We start from the raw sequence: 19,712 nt of genomic DNA on the forward strand, positions 1-19,712 counted from the left end.
GAAGTGGTTGATAATTGGATTATGTATCTATAACACCACGGCATACTTCTGAACTCCTGTCAAAATTTGGATAATTGGAACAAATTGGTAATAATTTCAGTTATAGTGGTCAAATTCCTTTTTACAAACGGAAGCGAAACTTGTTTTTCTTTGAAAACACTATTATCAACATTTTTGTTTTCTTCTTGCTATGTGAATTTCTTGAGCTCATCATTATATATACTACTTGGTGTTTCTTGAACTATTTCCCCGACGTCTTACCTACCGGTCTCATTTTACCGGTTTGTTTCACTAATTCCACTATGTCTTCCATATTTTACTTTAAACTGGCCAAATATTCTTCCATACTCCTCTCAAAGAACTTAATGTTATCTCATTTAAAAAAGATGTTTGTTTTCTGTAGTTTTTTCAAAAATTTCTTATTATTATTTTTCTTCTCCGTCTGTTTTTCCCAAAATCTGTTTGAAAGTACGCCGCAAGTAATAATACTTAAAATTGTATATAATGCCTTGAATTAAATGAGCGCTAAACCGATGTAGCGTTAAACGAAGCTTTGTCAACCTGGCTGGCTTCTAAGTGAAGTTTATATAGATTTATTTAATTACTAAAATTGAATGCCTAGTTTTCTGCTTTTAAGCTTAAGAAATTCCTAGGATTGTAACCAGAAAAATTAAGCCATTCGATTTCTGCTCTTGTGGGTTCAATCTTATCAAAAAAATAATATTTAGAATTATTAGCATGCCCAATATACCCGAAAATAGCTAAATAGATATGAATTCTGTATAAAATATCAGCAATGCAATTTGTACAATTCAAAGAGCTATTCAAAATACCCGAAAATAGAACTTGTTTGAATTAAAATGAATTGTGATATCAGTCACGTAAGTAGTGGAAAGGCATAGGGCCTTCATATGACAACATTGAAGAGAAATTTTCATAAGAACTTGTTATATGTACTAACAATATTACACTGTCTGAGGAGTTTAAATCATGAAAATGCAAAATATTGTTTAACTGTTCAGGACAGTCTGTGCGATTCATATAAAACTGAGCTGGATGGAGGGCTGTACGCTTGTCAAGCATTCGATGGAATATGATCTTTTTTATAACACATAAACGGTCCTAGTTTTAGAAAATCAACTGCCAGGCGTGTATTCTTCGATGATGGTCATGTATATCTGTTGCAAAAATCTGCAAAGTAAAACTTTTTTTTTTTTGCAATCAAGGCTCAGGTCGAAAGTATACTGCCTTTTTACTCAAAATTGAAATTAATTTTATGCTGTCCATATCTCAGATGTAAATACGTAATCGGAAAGTAATTATAGTTTAATCTGGCAAAAATAGTCGACTCAGTAGCATTCCTCATAATTATTTCTGGAATCTGTTCCGACAATACAACTTTCCTTAAAATATCTGTCATGCTCTAAACTTTAGGCTGACTAAATATTTACAGAGGAGAAATTACCATTATTATTATAGATCCCCCTAAAAAGTGCTTTTCAATGCTATTATTCTTGCTTTTTTTGCCTTTTAAAATTATATGCATCGCCTGTTGTAGTAGAGTATGCTGTAAATGCTGTGATCCACTTGGAACCCAGTTGCTGGTAGTTGTTTTGAGTTTTTTAATTACAATTTTACTAGTTCAATAATATGGTAATGAGCGCTAAGTGAAATTTAAAATGAAAACTGAAAAAATAATAATTTCTATATCAAACAAACTAAAAACTAAACAAACGAAATAAAATGCAATAAATTTATGTTATATTATTTTGGCAAATAGTTTGCAATTTCTTTCAAAAAGAATTTTTATTATTTAACAATATTTAATATAAGTTTTAATTTGAAACGTTATGTATTAATTAATGAATTAATTAATTAATTAGTGCACTTCATTGCTAACGGCTTGAACTTAAATTACGCTTCACTGCATGCGCCTTGGCGCCTTGACTTTATACTTCATTTTACATTTGTTGATACGCTTACATTTCTATATGTATGTATATATATAAAATACACTTTACAATATGTAAATTTGTAATTCACTTAATTTCGTAATTACTTTGCATGCATATTGGTTAGATCTGTAGCTATGTTTACATATGCGTGTATTTGTATCTGTTAGGGGTTTTGTGTAATTGCAGGTTCTTGTGCTTTGACATAAATCACGAACTATATTTTGTTGTAATAAGTATGTGTGAATGTCTAATTACTAATGATAATTAGCATACAGTTATTACATACGTTACATAGAAAACTTATCGTAACAATGCATTTACATACATTACTGGCTTAAACTAGATTGTGGGATTTGTGTTACAGTACATTTTGATATAAAAATAAAAAAAATAAAATTAAAATAATAATTTGTAAATTTATGCTTGAATGCTTTTGGTACAGGTTGTCTCCTGGGATTATCTTTTTCAACTTCATATATTTAATTCATTTGCACTTACTTAACTAATGTTTATATTTAATATTACTTATAATGTTTTGCGATGATTTCTGTTATGCTATGTTGGCATATGTTATGTTAAGTTATGCGTACGAAGTGTGTATTTTATAAATACATATACACCTGAACTGGAAATAGCCCTGATTTGTGCTATACTCAATGACTAATCATCTAAACAGTTATACGGCTTACATATATATAAAAAGGAAGCAAATAAATTTTTAAAATTAATTTTATATTTAAATACAAAAGGATACTCATTATTTAGACTAATTTTTATAAAAAAAATATTTGTTAGCAAACAACATATGCATTTTTTCACAGCTGCTTCGAAAACTTCTTTATTTTAATTTTTTATTTGCTGCTTTTGTGATATATGTTTGTATGCTATATGTATGTTAAGCCGCCTTCCGCCTTAGCGTTTGTGCTACTTTTGTAGTTGCAGTTGTTGCTGTTGCTGCTTTTGTTGTTGTTGTCTCCACCACCATACCTGTAGGAAAAAAGTTTCGCGTGCCTGCGACACACCAACTCAATCGCCAATACCCCCGTGTGCCCATTTGTAGTTCGGCCTGGCCGCCGCCGCCTTTTATCGCTCGTCGACGACGCTCGGCACCACTTCGACCACCGACACTGCCTCGGCCGTTGTGGTTGTCGATGTGGAGGAGGAGGTAGTCGAAGCTGGTGACACATTGTCGGCGTTATGCGCCACTGGCGGCTCCACAATACTCGGCGGCAACACGAAACTTTTTCCCACAAGTTGATCTCATTTCAGTCCCGTATCGCTAGTCGGTGTCCACCGATCGAATTCAATACCCGAATCGGGTGACACACCGGTTGCCGCCTTCGCCAGCTGCGCCATGTAGCCGCCCGTTTGCATACACTTGCAGTCCGTTGCAATGCAATTGCATGTGAATTTCGAACCCATATCGCCGGCACAACGGCCAGCCATCAAGGTGTTGCCTAAGCTCGCCTGTGCGGTGCAAGAGGGCACACTAACGCCGCTTCCACCACCGCCACTCTCATCCATGGCGGTACACTCATTGTCGCCACCGTTGCCGTCTCCAGCTGGACGCAATTTACGTTCGAATGAATGTAACTGTTCCATGAAATGGAAGTTGGGTGCCACATCTGGTTTGCGATCGCGCACCAACGTGAATGCGTCGTTCAGGCTGAGTGTGCGCGTCTTCATCAGATAGGCGAGCGTCACCGTCACCGAGCGTGAGACACCGGCTAGACAGTGCACGAGCACGGCGGCGTTGTTGGAGCGTGCTTCTTCTGCAAGTGGCGTGAAAGTAATGGTTAAATCTTGAATGTATAGAAAGGGCTGTTGCGGTTACTCACCTATAAATCGGATGGCAGCTGGGAAATGCATGGCCAGATCTTGGGAATAGTGATCGGTTATTGGAATTTGTAAATACTGTATGTCGCCGGAGGACTCGAAGACGTTTGGAAGATCCGGTGTGACGTTTAAAACATACTGAAAAGAGAGTACAATTCCATTATAAACCAATTTATAACAGTGTAAAGGCTTCACGAATCTAGTAAATGTTGTCGAATCATTGTTTAGTTTCAGTCGAAGTTGGAACATAAAAATTCCCGTAGTCTGATTCATCAAAAGTCGATGATATCTTCAAGTATTAATGCAGATCCATGCGATATGAAAATTCAGAACTTTATATTCGAATTAAGCTTTGGAAAGAAGACATCTCTTAGAATTCTTGCACTTTGAGGTTCTCGGAATAGGATAAATATCTTGATAGACCTAATAATGCTATGTTGTTTTTGGTCTTTATAGAGGCTTCGAAACTTATATCGAGTGATCCAAGTAGGCTTTTTTGACAGATCACGCGTGAGTCGTGTCGCAGCTGTCATGTTATTTTTGTTCGGTATTGTTTGGCATTTCATCATGAAAGGACTTAAGCCTTAATAACGTCTACAATTCCACATTCTGTAAATAATGTCTTTTGTGCGATTCGCTCAGCCTATGATCAACATAATTGGCATACTGATCGTCCAACACGCGGTGAAGAAAATATAGCAGCGTAAACTGAGAGTTTACATGAAGACAGTGAAGGGTCGATTCGGCGCCATTCGTAGCAACTCGGACGACTTGAAGAATTTTATTTATGTCGAAATCTTAAATGTAAAGCGTACAAAATACAGCTTGTGAAAAAACTGAAGCCATTCAACCTTCCCATTCGACATCGCTTCGTTCTATGGGCTCTTGAAAACTTCCAAGAAGACTTGAGGTTTTCTAGCCAAATTCTGTTCAGTGATGAGGCCCATTTCTGGTTCAAATGGGTCATATGTAAACAAGCAAAATTGCTACGATTGGGAACCAGAAGAGATTCAAGAGCTGTCATTTCATCCAAAAAAACAACGATTTGGTATGGTTTGTGGGATGGTGGATCGGCCCATATTTCTTAAAACTTGTTGTCGGTGAAAACGTAATCGTCAATCGCGACCGTTATTGCGCTATGATAACCGACTATTTGATACCTGAAATTGAAGCTCAATCGCATCAATCAATGGACTTATTGAGAGAACACTTCGATAAGCAGATAATTTAAAGTTTCGAATATTCTTTCAAATGATAATAAATATTCCCCAATAAATTAGCATTTTCCGTGTTATTTTCTTCAAAAAAATAGGGTCACCCTTTATAAGAGCTTCGTAGATTCAAAAGTTACCTCTGAAATGCTTTACATTTAAGCTCCGAAGTATTTTCTTCATTTACTTAATTGATTTTTTCAATATTACTCTTCCATCTGAACTCACCTTAATATTGTACTTTTGTAATGCGCGTGAATCACAACTATGCGACTCATTGCCAAGAAACAGGCCCGGAATGATCTCCACAGGTGCCTCATTGATATTGTGATGTGTGGTGCTCTCACAATCGGAAGATTCAGCGGAACTACTGCAGGTGGAATCCGAATGCGGTGTCGATATTCGCAAAGATCTGTGAAACAATGGAAGAAAACAGAACGCATATTATTGACATTCACTGAAAAAATATTGCGCAATTTCAGCAACAAAATGACAAAACATACCTCAGTCCCATTAATTGATCGGCCTGTGTGCTGTGACTAGATTCCATTTCTTTGTTTTGTGCACTATCATCCTCACACCACTCGGGAAATGCCTGACGGAAACTCGAAAAACCATCTGGAATGAAATTCGGAAAAAAGAACATAACTCTAATTAATGAATTTTCGGTGGAAAAACATACAATACAATAAAGTTAATAAATTGTGGATGAAATTACTGTTATTTCATGGTATCAAGACGAAATCAATTATACGCGAAGTCTTCACTTTTTACTAAATACCGTAATGTAGCAGTAATAAGCTGTCATTGCGACTGTAATTCGCTGAGTTCCGAAAAATATGTATATTGTGTTGTAAGAGTGTAATTAATTAAGCGAATGAATGCAGTTGACGTCATTGTTGTTTTGTGTGTGTGCTTTGTTCAACCCACTGACCTTTTGAGTTTTTATATTTGCATTTCCGCCAACGTGAAACCACACTTATTATACACCCACGAGCGAAAACAATGGCAAGTGGGCAAGTCACAAGTGTAGTCGGTTTGTAGCCATATATATGATTGAATATATATGCATATATGTAAGTATATTTGTATTGGCTTTAATAAATTTGTGAATGTTTTCCCAGCAAAAAATTTTTGCGCTTATATAACGCTGACAATACAATTACATTTCTTACAATACAAATTTCTTTACGGCGTTCGACAGAGTTAGCTACACAATCTTAATATCAAGTTGGTTTCTATCCTAGAAAATGGATATTTGACAAGATGAAAATCCAATCAGGTTCTGTGACACCAGTGAAAATCGGAATTGGTTTGCAAATCTGTCTTGGATTCCACAACATCGCAGATGTAAGGTCATGATTTATAATGCCTTTGATTTTTTTATCGCAACCTTTATCACTACTTTTGGGTTTATCTAGTTTAGCATTTTAGGTTAAGTTTATTCAGACTCGGTTAAGCTGCAACCCAATCGTAATGATGTTGTTTTCTAATATATTTCTATATCCAGTCTGGTTATTGACTCCATATTTGTTCTGTTTAAATCAAATTTGCTCAATGGGCAATGTAAACTGGCACTATACAAATCTATCGTTCGAAAAGTACGGCAGAAAATAAATCTGAAAGTTTTCGAAATAAAGACCACATTTTTATATGGAGCAGTAAAAAATAATGACGAGCCTTTATGAGGGAACCATAAGCTGGACCAACTTATAAAAGGTGAAACATTCAAAGCGCAGAAGACAATTATAGAGCTTAAAGCGTTCACCACTAAATCAAAGGGAGACCAACTATCAAGAGGAGGCGAGAAGTGTGGAGACACAATTTGCCGTGAACCAAAAGCTACAAGGAACTGTAGCACGAAAGGATGATCATGAGTCATTAACGATTGACTCTACATATATTTACACCTCAATGAGATTTAAACAGCGCTGTTGCTAACGCATATTCTATACTTGCTTTCATTCGCTGTTTCAGTACTGATCTCAGGGATCCAAGCACCCTGAAATTATAAGCATATCTTGTTTGGGGTTTCTTTATTAATACTAGTCGGATCCGATTACTCCTTGCAACGTTAGATGTATTCTGAAATTTTTGGCTGAACATATATTTTTTGCTTGTTTGTTCCAGTGAAAAGAGATTCTAATCTGTTTAGCGCTACGTAGTGATCGTCCGTTGTATTAATATCCATATTTAAATAGGAATTTAAAATTACAAAGGAATGCTTTACATTATTTTTGGGTGATGGTTTTTCAGAATCTTTATCGTTTTCCATGGCGATAGAAGTCATATTCATTGGGTCTGAAATATTCTAATATCTAAAATTTAATAATATTTGAAGGGATATTTGTATTACTATTCCTCATCCATAATTCGAAATCAGTTGACATCAATTTTTGATCACAATCAAGGATCATCAGGAATATTATCTTCGACCAAATACAGCCTTTGTCAATTTAAAAGTTCGAATTATGGAAGGAAATTTGTATGAAATTTGACTCCTATTGCCAATTCAAGAGTTCCAGTTATGGATATTTTCGAGTTAGTTGAGTTCAACTGTATTTTTATACTCTCGCAACCTGTTGCACAGAGTATTATAGTTTTGTTCACATAACGGTTGTTTGTAACACCCAAAACTAAACGAGTTAGATATAGGGTTATATATATATAATGATCAGGATGACGAGTGGATTTGACATCCGGATGTCTGTCCGTCCGTCTGTCCGTGCAAGCGATAACTTGAGTAAAAATTAAGATATCTTAATGAAACTTGGAACACACATTCCTTGGCACCCTGAGGAGGTTGCTTTCAAAAATAGGCAAAATCGGTCCACGCCCACAAAATGGCGAAAACCGAAAACCTATACAGTGTCATAACTAAGCCATAAATAAAGTTATGACATTAAAAATTGGAACATAGGATCGCATTTGGGAGGGGCACATTTGGGTGTAAATAGGCGTGACCCCGCCCCCAAATAGGTTTTTTGTATATAACTCGCAAACCAATAAAGCTATATAAACCAAACTTTCTGTAGTCGATTCTCTTACGTACCCCACCAAACCCTATGAAAATAGTTGAAATCGGATAATAACCACGCCCACCTCCCATACAAAGGTTAGGTTGAAAATTACTAAAAGTGGGTTGGCTAACTCACTAACGAAAAACGTCAGAAACACTAAATTTCACATAAGAAATGACAAATGGAAGATTTTTTTTTACAAAATGGAAAATGGGCGTGCGTCGCTCACTTATGGGTTAAAAACTATATCTCAGGAACTACATGACCGATTTCAATGGAATTTGGTTTGTAATAGTTTCCTTACCTCCCAATAATATGTTGTGAAAATTGGCCAAATCGCTTCACAACCACGCGTACTTCCTATATACCAGAACTTTGAAGACGATCCGAATCGTTTACTTTACAATATATAAAGTAAGCACTAGTGATAATATCGGTGCAGAACTTTGCACAAATACTATGTTTATAGTGTGGCAGCCCCATTCTAAAAATCGCCGAAATCGGACCATAGGTTTTCAAGGCCCCATATATCGAACATGAGGACCTCGGTTCTTCTAACCTAATATTAGGGTTTCCAACTTTCAATGGACTTTATACAACAATATATATGTTGAATATGTGGGTCAAATTGTGTATTATATAATAAAATAAAGTTAGATAAATAAATTGTGAGAGTATAAAATGTTCGGTGACACCCGAAATTAGCCCTTCCTTACTTGTTTAAAAGTACTTATATCCAGTGCGCACTGTAACACCAATTGCAACTCTGTGACAACATAAAAGTCGCATTTCATTTTAATTAATCCATATGTAACGAATGCGCGGCCACAAATGCATGATATTGCCACAAATAAAAAAAATAACTCAGCATTTTTTCATTAAAAATATATTAAGCACATTTGGAGCTGGAAGCAAGCGACCGTTCGCCATTGAGACTGTTGCGCTGACATCATTTGCATGCCTTTAAGTGGAACAGGCAGCGACGGAACAAGCCGCACGTTAGTTTCGTGATTCAAAGAAACTTATATACAAACACATTTAGTTTGAAAATAATTTTTATTTTAATTTTTTTTTCAGCATTTCCGCGCTTATACGTTGCTGCTGCTGCGGATGCGCTTGTGTGCCGCCGCCGCTGCTGTTTTGCTAACATCAAAACCGAATTTGAATAAAATCACGTCAAATGCGCAAACAACAAAAACATCAATTGAAATGCGATGCTAAATTAGCGTAAATAAAATTGCGAACAATTGTGTGCTGTTGCTGTTGCTGTTGTTGTTGTTGCTACTTATTTCATTGTATGTATGACGAGTATTGTTTTTAATACTAAAGCGTGCAAATAACGCGTTTGCTCTGAGCCATGAACGCGCTCATTCATTCGAACTCGTGCGCAAGTGCCGCTGCAAAAAAACAAAGGCCTGGAACATGTCTGTCGGTCAGCATGTGTGCGCATATATGAGTGTGTGTGTGTGTATGTTTGTGTATTTGTTCCAGACAAATGCTAATTCATTCATTGGCACATTCAAAGTAATTTTAGCCACAAAGCGATGACTGACCGGCGTTTATTGTGCGCCGACAAACAACAGCTCACACACACACACATACAGAGAGGCAGGCAGTTAGTCGGCGTATCTCACTCGGCCGGCTATCTGCTTAACCACCTGCCACCCAGCTTATTGCTGCCAACAGTCATTCACAAATCGCAAATTACCGCTCACGTTGTAGCGTGAAATTCACAGTTGTGCTGCTGTTGCGCCGTTTACACTTTGCATTCATTATTTCTCTGAATTTTTTTATTTTTGTTTTTGTAATTTAATTTATTTTACATTGTATCATTTGGCGTTGATAATGCGTCATAAGCGTATTCCATTGAAGAAATAATTTTTTATTTATTTCTGCCTTCTTACGCCAAGCGCTTCTCACATTTAGCTCATTTAATGGCAGCGCGCTCGTCACCAAAACTATCTATTTACGTGTGTGCGCTTCCAACCATATTTATTTCTGTGTCGCAACAATATAGTTTTGCTTTCACTTCCGCTCGGGCCGGAAGTGTGCGCCACCCGCACAAATGTGCCTAATGGGAATGCACATTGAAGACACACGTGTTGTGTTGCGGCTCACAAACTCATTTGTTTATCTATTCGAGGAAGTGTACATGCGGACAGACAGACATACATACACTCCTATAATGTGTAGAAAAAAGTAAGGACGTAAAAATACTTTTATAGCTTCAACGTTGGCGCTTTCCAAGCAATTTCATACGAACAGCACTTTGTTGCTGTGAGCTAAATTAATTGATTCTATCTACATAGTACATGCTCATGATAAAGTATGCACAGTCGTAAGTTGATCGGTGGTCCGAAAAGTTTAGCACTAAAAAACCAAAAGATGGCTTTAAATAACTATAAGTATGATGTTCTCTTTTCTAAAATGTTTACATATGGAGAAGAAATATAAAATTTTTATGAAAAGTGAAATTCTGAATCGAGCTTTCCTTTCAGTGGGTGGTGTGGATCTTGATAACATCCCACATATGGTTCAAAAGGTTGTAGAAAGAACATCGTCATTTACAACGTTTTATAACCACAAAATAGCAAGTGTTGCCATCTGTCGAATTTGTTCTTAAATACTTAACACTTGCTATCCGTTATGATCTCGAATAGAGCGTGAAATATGTCAGCAAAAATTTTGACGAATCACTAAATATAGAATATCTCCAAATTTCATTGAATTGGTTGGTTTGGAACCTAAGTGTACTGAGCCCAATCCACAAAAAAGGAGACCCCACAATCTGTGCTAACTACCGTTGGGGATAAGCAATCTCAACATTGCATATAAGGTTCTATCGACTGTACTATGTGAAAGACTAAAGTCCACCGCCAACAACCTGATTGGACCTTATCAGTGTGGCTTTAGATCTGAAAAATCCATAACAGACCAGATATTCACCATGGACCATCTCTTTGTCGATTTTAAAGCTGCGTTTGACAGCACGAAAAGGAGCTGCCTCTATGCCCTATATCTGAATTCGGTGTCCCTGCAAAACTAATACGACTTTGTAAGCTGACGTAGCGCAACTCCAAAATCTACGTCAGGATCGGGAAGGACCTCTCAGTGCGAGTCGATTCCAAACCAGGCTTAAAACAGGGTGACTCAGCTGCTGACGTACACCCGCGCCGTTAGTTCTGATTTTTCCAGACTGGATAAGGAAGCGAAGCATTAACAATGTCAGCCCTGAAATCCAACCCAAAATCGTTCAAGTTATTATCCCCGTCCTGATTTATGGTGCAGAATTGTGGACCATAAGATGAGACGGCACTAGGAGTTTTCGAGAGAACCGTTTTGCCGAAGATTTATGGACCTTTGAACATTAGTAATGGTGAACTGTACGACTTATACGACGACAATGGCATAGTTCAGCGAATAAAAAGACAGCGATTGCGATGGCTTGGTCATGTTGTCCGAATGAACGAAAACAATCCAGCTTTGAAAGTGTTCGATGCAGTATCCGTTGGTAGAAGCATAAGAAGTGGAAAACCTCCACTCCGTTGGATAGACCAGGTGGAGAAGGATTGCTATGATTTTTTATGCATTAAGCTCAATTACAATGTTAGGCCTATTTCTTAGTCAGCAATTCCTGAAGATAAATGCATTTCTTTATAATGTTATAGAAGATGATAATATATAAGTACCAATATGATGACTTTTAATACAATATTTAATATATAAATTGAGAGAACTTGAGAACTCAAAATATATTTCGCTGTAAAAAAATAAGCCAAATTCAATAAAAAAAAATTGGTCACACATATAAAGAATAAGTTACGTCATTCGCAATACTTTCTCATGTCAGCATTAAAAATAAAAAAAAAAAAAAAACCAAATATTTTAATTTTCCGCAATATGTTTATCCAGCCTTTTAGATAACCCCCATACAGTTATCTTATTTGCATTAAAAGGTGGCCAGCACCCTGTATGCAAACAAATAGGTGTTGTTATGCATACAGAGGATGTACAACACATAAAAGTATATGTGTGCCTGCATAATAACAACAAATTAATGTAGGCAACATAGCATACCATTTATTTGCCGGAAATAACAACAAAAACAAATATGTAGCTACATATAACCGACAGCATTCGGCGCGGCTCATGTGACGTTTTATGGTAAGCCTTTGCACACTACCATCGCAAGCATTTTCCCAGTACAGTGTCGTGACTAATTGTTTAAATGCAAACACACACGTATGTCTGTCTGTCTCTCTGTATGTATGTATGTATGTGTGTGTGGCGCACATTTATATGTAATTAAACTGACTTATACATACTAAGTATTGGTGCGTAATTCATTTTCATAATTGAATTTGTGTTTACAAATGGGCATTTGCATATCTATGTTTTCCACAAAAGCCATGAAGGGCTCCCACAGAACAATTAAATATAATAGAATTAGGTTTCTGTACACAAAAACGATTGCTATATCTTTATAGAGGGTGCTATTTTCGAGTTATACTTTTTTATAAAGAACAGAGGGTGGTTTGACAGCTACCAAGTGTCAAAAAAGATTTGTTTGTTTCGAAATAAAAAGGTAAGAAAGCCTACCGATCTTTTCGCAAAGTTCTCCTCTACTTAGTCGTAGGGGTTCTAACTGGTCATTGGTCCACATTGTAGATTAAAATTTTTAGCTGATGATACTTTTAGAAGCAGACTGGAGGAGGACGAGGTCAAATCATCTAATCACTTTCTTCCCGAATGTCCGGCCTTTGCGAGATCAAGACAAAGATTTCATGGGTCTCACTTTCTTTAACAACCGCGCGAAATAGCGGTTTTGTTGTAGGTTCAAGGCACTTTGTCGAATCTTAAGAGGTATTCTGGCTTCCCAAAAGCATGCCTTTAATAGTTTACGTGTGGTTCACTGGGAACCTAGGTCGTGAAGAGTCAATCCACTCTCCATTATCCTCTTTTTTTTGTAAAATAAGTGTTTCATACCAAAAGATTGAGAACACAGAATGTATAATTAATTTTGGAAATAATTCCATTGTGTTCAATACCATATATAAAAAATTAACCTTTATGAGTCCACTTTGTCCTCCTTTTTACTGTGTAAGGTTAGGTATGTAGCTACGCTGCTCATAACTAGATCTTAAAGTAGTTATGGAATGTCCAATTTCAAATTAATATAGCTATAACTTGTGAGACTTCCATAAGATATAGATATCGGAAGGGAGATAATTACATTACTGGATTCGAAAACTGGTTTTCTTAATAAAAATTTTCTTCAAATAATGAAGTCAATATTGTTTCAAAAATTATTCGATTCTAGGTCAGAGAAAGAGGTTGTATCCATCGCCTTATCATGGGCCCTCGGAAGTATTATGGTAAACGTTTTTAACTCCAGCATAGGTCAGTCTTATGATGCTTCAAATCTCTAGGAGCAACAGCGAGATATCTGAGCATATCGACGCATGAACAAACATACTTTTAGAACCAAATAAAACTCAAAAACATTCTATTCAAGTGATTTATAAAATATGTTTAGTGATAATGAAGCTCACAATAATAATAAAATTTCATAGATTGAATTTATATTTACTTCTAAGCACTTTGCGTGCGCTCCAAATCTATATTTAGAGACATCAAACGTCCAAATTTGACTGACATTTGCTATTTTTGCCGTGTTTTTAAATACATCTTTAAATATACGGGTCTGTCCATATGCAAGCAAGCATGTTAGCAGATAAATTTAAAACAAAGTTGAACTCATAAATACAATCTACGCATGCACAATCATACCTATATATGTACGATTGTATGTTTGCCTTCATATTTTGAGATATTTCTTCGTTATGCGAATGGAATGCTCGTGTGTTTTTACAAACTAATAAATAAGTTTTTTTCTGCAGCGCCGGCCGCATTGAATGCTGTGTTTATTTATTTACTGCGCTGTCACTCAAAAAGCGGGAAAATAGAAATTTAAATACTGCCGAGAGTCAGTGCGTAGAAATTTTAACTTAAAAGTTGTTCGTCATCTTAGCCGAACATAATTATATATCAATATTTGTAGATATGTATGTATTTTTTTATAATTTATTATTGGCGCTTACAGCTTAGCTGGTTGTCAGAAAGCGCTTGTCTTGCTATTTGTGGTATGCGTCTTAATTTTATTGAATAAATTAATAATAGGTGGTCGAAGATATAGCCAGGGGTAACGTACTACTGCCGGCAAAAATTTGGAAAACAATTTTTTCTCATAGTTTTGATTGGTAATCATGGTTGGATTTTTAGTTCATTACTCACGCAGGTGTATTCACGCACACATCTCGTATTGGTGATTACAAAAATTTGATTGAAAACACTAAAGCAACTACATTTAGAGGTTAGACCAAGATTTCAAAAAATTTATTCGTTGACAAGCTACCGAAAAGTCTTAAAGGTATAAAAGTGTAGGAAAAGTTCTTGTTTTCTCAGAACAAATCTTTGAAATTTGTTGGTTTCCATTGATTGTTAGCATACATAGTTGGTATTTCGATAAAGATCGATAAAAGTTGTCTTTAATACACTAATTATTGGATAGTAGCAAATCGAACAAACTAACAGTTTTTCAAATAGATGGGCATATGTGATAGTAATTTGCCAGTTTATCCATTTAATAAGCCATATGAGAATTCTTGGATATTATTTCAGCAAATTCCAGCTCAAGTTTTTCAACCTAGCCTTAATTTTTTCAAGAGTCTTTTCACAATGTAGCAGTAACTTTTTATTACTTAACTTCCCTGAATTCGTTAAATATTCGAGCTCGTGCTGCCACTCCTTTACAATAGATCGGGGGTATTGTCACAAAAAACTTTAATAGGATCAAGAGAAAGCTATTTTAAAAGTGACAGAGGTTACTAGTAAATTTTCTGAACATAACTATCTTATAAACTTTTTCTTTCAATCCTAAATCCATGAAATTTCTCTATCCATAAATGTGTATTAAAATAATAAAGTAAATATTGACCCTGATAAATATTGTTTTTTATCATTGCAGCTTCTACAAAATTACTTGGTGACAAAACTATTTAATCCATGGCAATGATTATGAAATTATGAAATTCAGTTTAAACAAGTAGAAGTTGAAACACTCAGAATTGAGCCTGTATATGAGGCAATATTTGCAGCTTACGATTTTCTGTCAAAAGCGATAAGCTGTGCTCAACAGCGTCAGTCATCATCAATGTCATCAGCAGTCGACTAGTTATCGCTAATGAGTTGAGGGGGTAACTCATACCAATTCCAAAAGTGATGGTTAAATTTCCTTGCTAGTTTATAGCTGTCCAAGTCGAACATGCATATAATGTCTGTATGTATGATGCTCAACTTTCCGAAGAAAGTGAAAATCACAGATAAATAAATATAATCCGAAATATAAACAGTGATCTTATGCCCACCATTGATGAGTTCATACAACAACATGCCAAAGTAGCGGCTATTGATGACAACAGCAAGCAGCGAGTAAATATAAAATCTCAATTAACGAAATCAATAAATGACGAAGAAAGAATTGAAATAGCTAAAATAAACATATGTGACAAATATGTTGCGAGTTATTGAGCTTCAATGAGATTCTTCAGATGCTACGCGTACAAACACGGCCGGTTCATTCATAGAGCTTTTTGAGTAATACAAAACAAAAAGAAGAGTTCAAACAAAAACCAAAAGGTAAAAAAAAGAAACAAAAAAGAATTGAAAAAAGTCACAAAGAAAAATAGGAAAAAAACAAGAATTATTCTCTTAGCACAGTAACATCAGCACAGCATCGAAAAGAACGCGCGTCGGTGTGTCGCGGCAAAGTACTCGCTGTTGCCTCGGAGACACGCAGTCACCAAACCGGATTTTGAGTTCAACGCCAACAAAATTACGCTATAAACAGCATAAAAGCGAATTGAAGAAAACAAAAAAAAAACAGAGAAATATGTGCCATAAACGACAAACAGCAACACCTACAGAGCTAGCAGAACTAACGAGAAATGTGGAGCCGCTAAAATAGACTAACAAATACAACAAAAACACGCAATATTGAAACCCACACTAAATAAAAAAATTAGAAAAATAAAATAAAAACAAAAACAATACATTAAATACTGTAGCGAGCGCTTGACTTGATAAAAGTCCAACTATTTGTATATCTGTATATATATTTGTATATTTGTATTTATATTTCCCTACACACGGCTGATTGCTCTTGACAGCGTGTGGGGGTACTGTCAGCTTTATCATTACCTCTCATGCATATTTTTTCACTTTTGTGCTTTTTTGAAGTCGCGTCACGCTGAATTGTGCCGTAAAGTGAGTGCTACTCGTCCCCCAGACGACCGTTATGACCCGCCCTAGCCGATAGTTGAGCAGCTAAGCTGTTGGTTATTCTATCATTCACACATTTTTTGAGCGAGCGCTGGCAAATTCAATTTGTTTTTTCTATTTTTACATATTTACATACATACATACATAAATATACTGTAGGGTATATACTACGAACTACAAGTATTTTCGCCGTTGTACTGTTACAATTTTGAAACTAAGCTCCATCAAGTGATTTTCAGCACAACTTCTTTCACAAAATGAAAATATTTTTACAACTACTGCCACACTCACATATGTACATACATAGAAGTACTTACAAATATGTCTGTGTGTGTGCTGTCCGCAGTGGCGTATGAGTTATCTACTAAGGTAAATGCAACAATTGAGAGGAAGTGGGAAGCATATGACTGTTCGCTACTTTGTTGCGTGACATTTTCTGTTTATCTGTATATTTGTGCGTAAATGGGTGTGTATAACCGTAATACAATACACATATGCATAACAGACAACAGGAGTCCGACTGATAAAAGCAACAAATACCTGCATAAAGCGGAAATATTTACCACTACCATAGAGTTTTTGTATTACGAAGGTGTATTTCGTGCTTTTTCATTTAATTTCCTCCCTTTGTATGTATATGTGTTAGTTGTAACGAGCGGCCTTAGTAACTCAATTACATAATTTTCATAAATTTTTCATTATTTCGAATGCAAGCGATTCTCATATGACATTTATTATGTTGTGACTGTGAAGTAATGGAGTTTTGTTTTTATTCCACGGCGCATGGAGATTGCATTCCGTAAAGGTATTGCCTAAAGTAATTTCTCACTTTTTTTTATACCAAAGACAACCAAACTTGAATACTTTTGGACGCAAAATTTTAAAAATAATATTGCTAAAGCAAATAAGAGATCTGTAAGTTTGAAAATTGTGAATAGTATTCAATTTTTTTCTAAGTTTTAGACGCAATTTCCCTGGCCACTATGTTTGAACTCTGTTCTCTCACTCTCTCCTAGGTCGGTTTCAAAATATCAAAATTTAGATTTTTTTGTCTTATTAAATAGAATAATATGTTTAAATTATTCTCCAAAAATATCAAATCGATCCGAGTAACATTTTAAGAGATAGACCCACACGATATCTCGAAAAGTTATAAAGCGATTTTTGTTTTTATAATTTTGCAGACATCTTTTTGGAATAGCATTATCTAGTTAATGAATGAAGGATTTTTTCTTTTTATTAACCCTTTCATGCAAAATGTTGCCTATAGGTTATTAAAATTTTTTTGTGCAAGCTTACAGTTACATTTTTTGTTATGAGCTGTGCACGTATTCATTCAGTAGGCGATCTCCGCAGAGTGGAATTGTCAAAATCGGTTTCGCGAAAAAAGTTATACTAAAGTGGTTATACAAAAAGTGTTCAAAAACATAAAAATGATTGTTTTATTTTAAAACAAAGTGAACTAAATGAGCTCCGCCCATTTTAATTCGGGCATGAGAGGGTTAAAGCTATTTTTTCGAACCAATATATGGAGATAATTTGACCAAAAAAATGATTCTCTGCTTTGATATCGATATAATTTTGGGTTTTTGATTTTAGATGAACTTTATTAGAGTAATGATGTCCATGACAAGATCTTTTTTTTAACACATCATGGAAGATGAGGTGCCAACAAAGGCTGAGTTTTTAGAATTTTTAAATAAAAATTTCACAAAATACTATTTAAATATGTATCTTTGATATGTTGAATTGTTTAAATGAAATATATGGTTATATATATTAAAAAATGGTAAAAATATCCTGGTTTTCAACATCTGAAACCCCTTAAACCCTTAAGTAAGGTTGCAAAGTTCTTCCAAAGAGTATATCTCTTATAATATATATTTCTTGCTCCCTCCTCCCTCTATTATGCCAGTCTGTTTGTTTTATACCAGTTGTTTACTCGATTCGGCACTCCCTAAGTTTTGTTAAAACGACTAAAACTAGTGACTGAGTTATGTTTATCGTACTGGGTGGACTTGCCATTTCCAATAATTGAAGTAAAAATCAGTCAATTTGTAAATTGAAGCGTTACGGCTAATTTAGAACAACTTTCAGTCATAATTTATACAAATACTTAAGTACGCAATTTAATAGATTTTTGAACCATTAGGGAAAATATTATGAAGTTTCTAATCTAACGGCTGCTTATAGTTTATTCTTGTGATTGAAAAACATTTACATTTCCTAGAGATTATTTATTAATTCCACAATTTGTTGAGAGATGGTTAAGCAACATGGAGATAAAATTATGAAAAAACTTGCATCATTCCAGTAATTAACTTATAAACTTTTTAAATAAAGGTGTCTTTTTTGCAATGAGCGGATTCACAAATGATTCTGTTTTACGCTTTCTAATAAATTTCGATCCATGTGATTTACCGCAATGTATACGAGGTTTTACTACTAAAAAATAAAATAAAATATAATTTTAGAATTCTTAATGATTTCATGCGAATTGTATGAAACTACACAATACATTCTTTGAATAAAAATTTTGATTATGTTGAAAAAATATAAAAATATATGCTTCCAAACGAAATTAGCAACTAAGTATGGGCATAAGAGGCACTTAGGAAAATCTGTCACTTCCGTTAGCGCTCCAACAATAAAGCTGATCGCATTGTAGGTTGTACGATCGCCTCTTCAACATACAAACAAACATATATACATGCGAAGGCAAATGTAAATTTATATATTGTATTTGTACAACAAAAGCAACAACAGCATTATTTGTGAATGAATGAATGAATGAAGCGCATTAAATTCGATTCGTTTGTGGGCAGCACACAAAGAATTCGAAGTGAAATGAATGGACAGCGAAAAAATAAATGAATGCATGAATGATGAAATGTATTATAGACATACATATATATATGTATATATAATATATATATATATACATTTGTATGCTTGCGAATCAGTGAGACAATAAAACAGATGGCAAACAGACGCTCGCATACAATGGCAAATAGGAAATGTAATAAAATCACCGAAATACGAGTGATACGTGTATACTCTCAAGTAGGTATGTTTGTATGTAGGTATGTCCGGTGCTATTGAAAAAACGCAAGCGGAAGGAAGGAATAATACGCTACTGCTGTTTAAAAGCAAATGAAGCACTTGGATGTGGGTGAGTGCCTTTGGGTACTTTTAAGTGCTCAATGCCAAGAGAAGCAAGCGAAAGGCATGGACTTTCGGCAATGCCTTCGGAAGCTAATTAGGTACATTCATATGTAGTTATTTTGGTACATATTTTCATACAACTGTAGGTATAATGCTGTGGAAATCAATAGGAGAATTAGAATTTC

General features: G+C 35.2%; 1 protein-coding gene across 1 annotated transcript in view; it reads right to left on the reverse strand.

Annotated features, from left to right (window-relative positions):
• Positions 1-1,753: 1,753 nt before the first annotated feature.
• Positions 1,754-19,712, reverse strand: part of Mkp3 (dual specificity protein phosphatase Mpk3) — a 72,801-nt gene continuing 54,842 nt past the window's right edge. Inside the window, exons 2-5 of the mRNA XM_011188080.3 lie at positions 5,506-5,620; positions 5,231-5,414; positions 3,794-3,929; positions 1,754-3,727 (exon numbers count right to left, since the gene is read on the reverse strand). Of these exons, the coding sequence (XP_011186382.2) occupies positions 3,216-3,727; positions 3,794-3,929; positions 5,231-5,414; positions 5,506-5,620 (947 nt within the window). The 3' untranslated portion in view covers positions 1,754-3,215. The remainder of the gene's footprint in view (positions 3,728-3,793; positions 3,930-5,230; positions 5,415-5,505; positions 5,621-19,712) is intronic.

Source organism: Zeugodacus cucurbitae, chromosome 4 (assembly GCF_028554725.1).
Source record: "Zeugodacus cucurbitae isolate PBARC_wt_2022May chromosome 4, idZeuCucr1.2, whole genome shotgun sequence".
Taxonomy (NCBI): Eukaryota; Metazoa; Arthropoda; class Insecta; order Diptera; family Tephritidae; genus Zeugodacus; species Zeugodacus cucurbitae.